Here is an 8,682-nt window from a genome sequence, read left to right as displayed (position 1 = left end):
TTTGGTTTAAAAAACAATAATCGTACGTCTCAGAGCTCGCCATCTCAATTTCCACTCTAACAATACATTTCTTTTTAAGGAATCTCCAAGATGTGCACAATCTCAAGTGCATCTAATACAACATAAACAATATATCATCATTTATTTTGTCTAAGTAGTTAGAAGTGTGAGTTTGAACAGAGCACCAGCGTGTTGTTTGTAAAAGCCAAACACATTCCCCCTCCGAGTCAACAAATCCAGATGCTGTGTGTATACCTAACCGGGAGTCTGCTTGCTTGTGCCATCTGTTTCTGAAGTGTGTGTTTGTACTGAAGAAGAACGTGAGAACCGCAGATCCACTCTGGCCAGAGTGAAGATCGCCTGAAGTGGACGACTGAACTAAACAAACAAAAGCAAGGTGTTGTGTCCACCGTCCGCGAACTGTCAGAATCACGTCACACCCTGCAGTCTCAGTTTAACAGATGTCAGGAGGAGTTAAGATCACTGATTGAACAGTCCTGAAGTTTAAGGTAGTTTGTCTCCCAATTTGAGAAAAGCTATGCCACATACTGTATTTGCCCATCAGAAATGAAAAATTACAGATTAGATCTCTTTAAATGTTTCTCGTAGCCACCAATGAGATGCATCTCAGAAATTTCTTTGAGAAAAAGACAGAAATCGCACAAATTTCAGGATAGATCTAAACAATACCAACTAGGCCCAGATTTGCCAAATCTGTTGTCCAAAGTCAACATTATTGAAGATGTGAACAAATTGACTCGAATCCAGATTATTTTACTTATAAAATCTTCATTAATTCTCTGTTTTTATAAAGGATTAACATCTAAGAACTAAATCAAATCCAGCAACCTCAGAAAAAATATCCTCAAATTTTACTTTTTGAAACATTGAATTCATTATAAACTTCCACAACATTCGACAGCTAGATTTATTTTAATTTTAGATTTAGATTTGGGAAGCCAAACCGGCGACGATGAAGCAGATTCTAGGTGAGGTTCTTGAAGATCTAGGTATATCCGATCAAGCGAGGCGTGCTGGGAAAGCTCTTCCTCATACTCATGCACTTCTCCTGGTCCAGAAACAGAGAGTTGGCTTTCACCGACAGGTCGTGCTCCAGAACGACCTTCGTCTTCACCAGGTTCTGCAGAGTGTTCTCCGCCTCCATCAATCTTTCTTTCAACTTCTTAACAGTGTCTTCAATCTCCCTCACCTCAGTGATCAACCTGAAAGAGAAGCAGAACAGAGAGGTGAATCTCCACACACATAACCACACGCATGTTGCTTTATACAGTGTTACCTGTGGTGAGGGTTGTCCCTGCAAAGTTCAACGTTGGGTCTGCGAGATCTTTCTTCCAGACGGGTCTGGGCCACTTTAAGCGGGTTCTCTTTGTCTCGGATCGCCGTTTTTAGAGCTTCGATTAGCATTTCGGTCTGGAAGATTTCCTGAAGGGTCTGAAAGTGGAACAAGAGAGCGTGTAATCTTAACCGTTTGGTTCAAATTTGATCTTAAACGTACAGAAAAAAAACAATGTTATTAGAATACATTCTCAAAACTGTTATTTTCAAAATGCATTACGTAAACGCAATACTACTCATCCTCGCTCACTGACCCTTATGCACATTATGATGTAAACTCATTCTGACCAACCAGCATTTTGAATGAACGTTGTTTATCAGTTATCTCATAACTCTTATCAGCTTTCAATGGTTTAAACCTTGTCGACAGCCGACAGAGAGCTTCTTCCGGTATTTCATTGCCTTCTTAACAATACACTCCATTGCCTACATGTGTCAACGTCGAGATCTTTAAAGCATACATCTACTGTAGGTATTAAAGGTCCAGTGCATGAAATTTAGCGTCATCTAGCGGTCAAGTTGCAAATTACAACCAACAGCTCACTCCACCGCCTCCCTTTCAAAGCACTAAGGTAGCCGCATGTGACCCGCAGAGAAAGTTTTACCATCATAAGGTAAACGTTTTGAAGCGCGCTTTCTTACCTTCTCTCTGCATCCGCGAGCGCAATATAAATTCAAGCGCATCCTCGTATCATTCACAGGAGGCGATATTTCAACACGCAGCACTGCTTCCGCCTTACCCACTATAAAACTTTTGCAGGTGATTAAAATCAACGAAACTCCCACCTCTGGAATTCAACACCTGTTTTTATTGAATCTATTTACTCAGACTGCACTTTTATGCATATGTTCATATTTATTCGTAACACATATAGTATATTTGTTAAACACATGCATACATTTGATGTAGCCTAGAAACCCTAGAAACGTTTTTTAGAAACAAGGGTCTCTGTATAAGAACTTCTGCAACTTCATACTCCTCAAAACCACTTTTTGTGTTGATTTGTCAGATTAAATGATAAGTATTTATGAATGGCAATTTTCTGCAAGTATGTATTTTGCTTTAAATCTGTCATATGAGAATTTTTTATAAAAAATGTACCCTATTCGGGATACGTATCGCATCGTGGAGTTGTTGGCGATAGACAGCCCTGAGGGCTACTGTAAAAACAACATGGCGGATTCCATGTAAGAGGACCCGCAGTGTATGTTAACAGAAATACCTCATTCTAAGGTAATAAAACTTAACACATGATTATGTAAGGTCTTTATACACCTCTTAAGACATAGTTATTTATATCATATTGCATTTCTGTTAATAGATCCTCCAAAAAGATATAAACTGGACCTTTAAGAATGATCTAAGCAATGTTTCAGAGGTCAACGAATGCTTTTATAAATGACACGAGTGTCTCTTTTCATTCATGTGTATTTTATGTTACAGAACTTTTTCCTGTAGTTTAAATTGGTTTTGTTTTTCTAAATGTAATAGTTTGATTCAACTGGGACAGTGATAATTCAGATGTTTATTACTTTACTTCCTTTACTTTTAAGTTTAGCATACTGTAGTGTATCATGAGAACCCTTTGATGTGATTTGACTCAGACTGGTTATTGTCCTTAAGAGATGAAAATGTGACACAACTGAATGAACAATTAAAACTAATGACGTGACGTTCACATTGTGTTTACCTTGGCCAGGTGTGTCTGCAAATTGTTTTTGGCATCTGCTGTCTCAGATAAACGGTTGGTAAAGGACACGTTTACGGTGTTAAACTGGTTCCACATCTCGTTGGAAGTGGCATTAAGCAGAATCTCGATCTCATCACGAAGTCTATGAGATGCGACCCGTTCACTCTGAGAGTGAAGGATGTTGTCGTCAGTGAACTTGGACCAGGAGTCTGGAAGACTGATGCTGTAAGTAAGACAAATATGAGTTTTGACTCAATAATAACATCTACAGATAGATGTGACATAATTGTATTTCATTATGGCATTGCAATTGGTAGAGCATCATGTGTTTTAAACACAACTGTGTAATATACTCACGAGGGGTCCAGGCGATCGATTCCTCTGTAGTAACTGATTCCATCAGAAGTGTTTCTGAGGTGGTGACACCTGTCATCGATTCTCTGTGCTGTCAATTTATCGCTCAAATCTCTTTCCAGCTCATGCTGGGCTGCACGGTTTGACCTGTGAATGTATAAACAACACACAATTGGTCAGAAACCAATGTAACAGCATGCATCACACAATGCATTGTGTTTAAAAGATAACCTGAGCATATTGTTAAAAAAATAATCTGCAAAATGAACCCTTCAAGTACTTTTGTAAGACTCACGCTAGCTGAGCAATGGCTCTCTCTAAATGTCTTCTCATTCTCTCCTGACATGACTTAATAACCTCCACCTCCTGTTAAAAAAAGAAAACAAATCTGTAATCTTTAGCCCATGACCGTCTGACTGTACATTCTTGCTTATTATGTGACTAATAGAAAGTTACCACAGAGTGATAGATATGGAATAAAATGTAGAAAAACAGTTGTCTTGGAAATGGTCAACTAAACAGTTTAAGAGTCATTACAGATATATGCAGTGTGCTATGATTTAAAGTATCCAGACAAAACTCATCGTGTCACTCACCCATCACTGTGAATGAGGTTGGATTTATGTGTTTAGATGTTGATAAATGATGATTTTTTATTTTTTGATGTTTAGGATAAAGATGATCTGACCTTAATTAAATCTATCTCCACATCATCATGAACCAGATCGATGGTCATCCGTTTCTCCCTGTGGAACAAACATTCCTGAGACACCTGAAACGGTAAGAAAATATATAATAAGATATAATATTTGACCTTGATATGACCTCTTATTATGGGATTTAGAGCATCAAAGCTCTCAAAGTCCTTAATGATGGTATTTATATATCTAAATTATTGATATAACTTATATTACGTTTATCATTTTGTACAAAAAATACCAAATAAGTTTCATAAACAATTGGAGATGCATGCCATTTTTCACACTATTAATCTTTAGAAACGGCATCGTCAGAAATTACTCTGAGTAATCGGTGGGGAAATTTAGTATCGCGCATGTTTCATTTCAATCTTTGACACAACATTAAAACTGTCTGCAAATTGTGATCTTTTGACGTTCTTTGCTCCTTATCGTTAAGGGATGGGGCCTGGGGGGGGTGAGGGTTTGTCTGGGGTTCTTCAGTGTTTCATCTGTGGTATTGTTCTGCTCAAACATGATGTCTCTTGGGTATCAGACTATAGTCTATTGGTATATCAGCTTTTTAACACTTTCCTTTTTTTCTTTTTTACATGCAAGGCTATGTTAAAATAGTAACTTGGAATGTTAAGGGTTTTGGCCATGTCATAAAGAGAAGACAATTCTGACATTTCTCAAGAAAAAACGAATATTGCTTGGTTGCAAGAAACCCATTCGTCGGACACCGAGCACTGTAAACTGAAAAGAGACTGGGTTGGTCAGATATATTACTCTTATATGTCGAAATAGCAGGGTTGTAGCAACTCTAATCCATAAAGACATTCCTTTCCATCTGGATCATGTAGAGTCTGACTCTGACAGAAGATTTGTATTAGTGTCGGGATATATCTTTGGAATGCACCTCACTATTGAAAGCGTATATGCCCCAAATACTGATTGTCCTAGTTGATTTAGCAGTTTAATCAGATATGAGGAAATCTGGGGGTTTTGGGTGGGGACTTCAATTGTATTATTGACAATCTGGATAGGTCCGACCCACAGACTCTCAAATCCTCTCATATTCTGTGAAAAACCTGTAAAGATACAGGCCTAGTAGATATTTGGAGGGAGTTACGTCCGGAAGACAGACATTTGTTTTATTTCCACCCTCACAACTCTTATTCCAGGCTGGATTATTTGTACCATCTGGCTTTATTCATCAAGCAAAATCATGCCATATCGGTCCTATTGTATTATCGGACCGTAGTCCTGTTTACCTAGACCTTGACCTTCACTGTATCTATTCCCAAATTAAATTACTGGAAATTTAATATTTCATATTTGAATAATGTTGGCTTCGGTTCTTTTCTGAGGCAGAAAATAATCCTTTATTGACTGGACAATCTCCACTGTCTCTTCAGGGACAAAATAGGATGCTGCTAAAGCGGCGTTACGGGGCCACATTATCTCATACACCTCTTTAGTAAGTGAAGTTAAAAAACAAAAGATGAGAGAATTAGAAACAGAGGTTATTAAGTTAGAAAATCGACATAAATACCAAATCAGATTTACTGGACTCAGTCTCAGTCTAAACTAGATTAAATGTAGATCATACTGAACATATTAACAATACGCAAGCATAAATATTACGAATTTGGGAACAAACCTAGTCACTTACTCACATATCAACTAAAAAAGACACAACAAGACAGGGCAATAAAAAAATGTATCTTCTGATCCTCAGGTGATTAATGATACTTTCTCAGATGTTTATTGAACTTTATACGCAGCTGAAACAGGATTTATTCAATTATCTGAGTAAGATTTATTTTCCTTCTGTTTCTGATACAGACAGAATTCTTTTAACCACTTTTCACTGAGGAAATTTGGGAAGCTATTCAATCCATGCTCTCTAAAAAGCTCCGGGCCCAGATGGGTTCCCGTTCGAATTTTGTAAGCAATTCTGGAGGGATATAAGTCCAATCTTAATGCCTGCAATTAATAATCTTTACCAAATCAATGCCTGATTCCTGGTGCTCTGCTGTTATCTGCTTTATTTGGAAAAAAGACAAAGAACCCCTGGGCTGCTCCTCATGTTTCCAAATGTTTCCCAATTGTGTTTTAAGTGCCAGTCCAATATTGGCACTGTGATGCTTGTATTTTGGGCCTGTGACATGATAAAAACATACTGGAAAGAGATACATAAATTGGTTCAGAAGATCATTCGTAAATCTTTTGTTATGTATATATCTTTTGAATTGTAAAGCAGAATTACATCTCCTACACCTTTATAATTATTTCGTAAAGAAAATTGCTACTTTTTTTACCCCTAGAAAAACTGACTTTTGATTTGCGTCTGAGACTTTCTTATGGGACTTTCTTGAGAATGTAAACCGAATGTCTTTGTTTTATGACTCCTGTGTATTTTGGTGCCACCGCCCTTCTTTCTTTATAACCTTCTTAGTACAGATGGATGACTGTATTGTTTATGATACCGAGAGATAATATGCACCACAACTACTGATATCTGTAATTCTGTAAATAAAAAGTGATGTATATAAACAAAAACTGTCTGCAACGCAACATTATTTTAAGTTATAATAAAGTGAGATGTAAAGAATGGAACATTCAATCATAAAAGCTTGTATTGTGCACAAATAGCTGTTGTGTAAAATACGCCGCATGCTTTATGACATCACTGTGACTTCTTATAAGAAGAAGTCACACAAACATATCACTTTGGAAATGTCTTGTGATCAATGATGCAAGGTTATTGTAGTGTAAATTGCAATATACTAATAGTGACCATGTTTTGTTGTGGTTACCATTGAAACAGTCTCACTGTGAGTCAGACATGTAACTCTATGAAGACAATGATGGAACACATTGAGGTCACCAGGTAGATCTAGTGTGCTTTGTGGTCAGTGTGACTGATAGTCTATTTGTTACACCAGCTTGGGTGTATTACATAGTGTATTTTCTAACAGTGGGTCACTTGACACTCTGCTGTGGTGTTTTCTAGTTACTGGTCATTACGATAGATCACTATGACCCAAATTAGTTTCCTAAATTCCTAGAAATGAATTTCAATTAATACATGGTTAGTAGTCAACACATCACCTGCAGCGGGCTTTCCGTCTCAGCGAGAGCTCGTTCCAATCTCCTTTTGACATCGGTCAATGCTGCTATCTCAGTCACCATGTTGTCCATCTCATGGTTGAGCTCGGACTTCCAGAAGCTGATGTTGTTTAGTCTTTCTCCAATGTTCTTACTGGTGGTCTCCTGGGTTCTGCGTGTCAGCTGGTCTTTATCCTGGATCAACCGGATCGTGTCTCTCCGCAGCCTCTCCGCGCTGTTCCGGGACGATTCAGACTCTCTGTAGTTAGTGTGGTTGGATTTGTACCAATCATCAGGCATGTATCGTGTGCTGAGAGCCGTTCTGTTAGAGGGGTAAAACATGGTCTTGGCTCTGTCCAGGTTTTCTCTTTGGAGGGCTGATACGGTGGGTATAGCACTGCCGGTCCTAAAATAAGTGTTGGTTTTCCAGGGCATGTTTGAATTTTGGTTAAAGGTCAGGGCTGGTTGGTGGCTTCTATAACTGGATGCTGTGGTGGAAATGGCTGGCAGGAAGTGGCTAGTTTTGGGACGAGCATAAGCGGCCGTCTGAGTGGAGCCAATTAGCTCCATGTGTCAATCAAATTGGCCACCTCTTTGAAGGAAGATATAACAGTTTTAATTGGAATGCGTGCTTTGAGTGTCCTCTGTAGTTCATAAGTATATATCTGCACTGCATGTGTGTGACTTTCACAGACAGGAAAAATCTGTCCATAATATCAAATAAAAAATAGCCGAGGCAATGATGAACTGATAAAGCGAATCAATTATGTTCATAAACAGTTTATAATAAATCGAGTCATTGACAAACATTTAAGTTTGTTCACAAATGTACACCTCTTAGTTAAAAAATATAACATAACAAATGTATAAAATAACACAAATGGAAGATTAATGATAATTAAAAAAAATTATTGCATTATTAATTTACAGTACACTGTAAAACTTGTTATGTTGAATTAAGTATGTTAAGGTATGTAATTGTATTTATTTATTTTTAATTAGTTTGGTTTAGTTTAGTTTAGTTTAGTTTAGTTTAGTTTAGTTTAGTTTAGTTTAGTTTAGTTTAGTTTAGTTTAGTTTAGTTTAGTTTAGTTTAGTTTAGTTTAGTTTAGTTTAGTTTAGTTTAGTTTAGTTTAGTTTAGTTTAGTTTCGTATCGTATCGTATCGTTTTATTTTTCATTGTTTAACATAAATATTTATGTTTTTATACAAAGAAACTTATTTGAAAATTTAATTTTAAGAATTATTGTACAGTTTACTAAAGTAAATACTAAGGTAAGCTACAGCATTGGTTTATGTGGTGAAAGACCATTGAACCGAAACACTTTACAGTAAGGTGCTATTTGATAACAATTAGTTAATGCATTAGCTAACATGAACTAACTAAAAACTAAATTGTTTGTGGTTAGCTAATGCATTTTCTAATGTTAACTAATATCACCTAATGATAAACTGTTGCCCATTAAAAATAAGTCTTATAGCCTACATAC

At 37.0% G+C, this 8,682-nt stretch overlaps 1 protein-coding gene across 1 annotated transcript; it reads right to left on the bottom strand.

Annotated features, from left to right (window-relative positions):
• Positions 1-1,006: 1,006 nt before the first annotated feature.
• On the bottom strand, positions 1,007-7,762 carry tekt3 (tektin 3; the record flags this gene model as incomplete). The annotated part of the gene is made up of 7 exons (XM_079475926.1): positions 1,007-1,223; positions 1,298-1,452; positions 3,048-3,270; positions 3,405-3,548; positions 3,697-3,767; positions 4,090-4,173; positions 7,196-7,762. The coding sequence occupies 7 exons, from the start codon at positions 7,760-7,762 to the stop codon at positions 1,007-1,009; spliced, it is 1,461 nt and encodes a 486-aa protein (XP_079332052.1).
• Between the last annotated feature and the right edge of the window lie 920 nt (positions 7,763-8,682).

The sequence above is a fragment of the Barbatula barbatula genome (genome assembly GCF_947034865.1).
Source record: "Barbatula barbatula genome assembly, chromosome: 16".
Taxonomy (NCBI): domain Eukaryota; kingdom Metazoa; phylum Chordata; class Actinopteri; order Cypriniformes; family Nemacheilidae; genus Barbatula; species Barbatula barbatula.
Note: the sequence above shows the minus strand (reverse complement) of the source record. Positions and strands in the feature narration are given on the sequence as shown.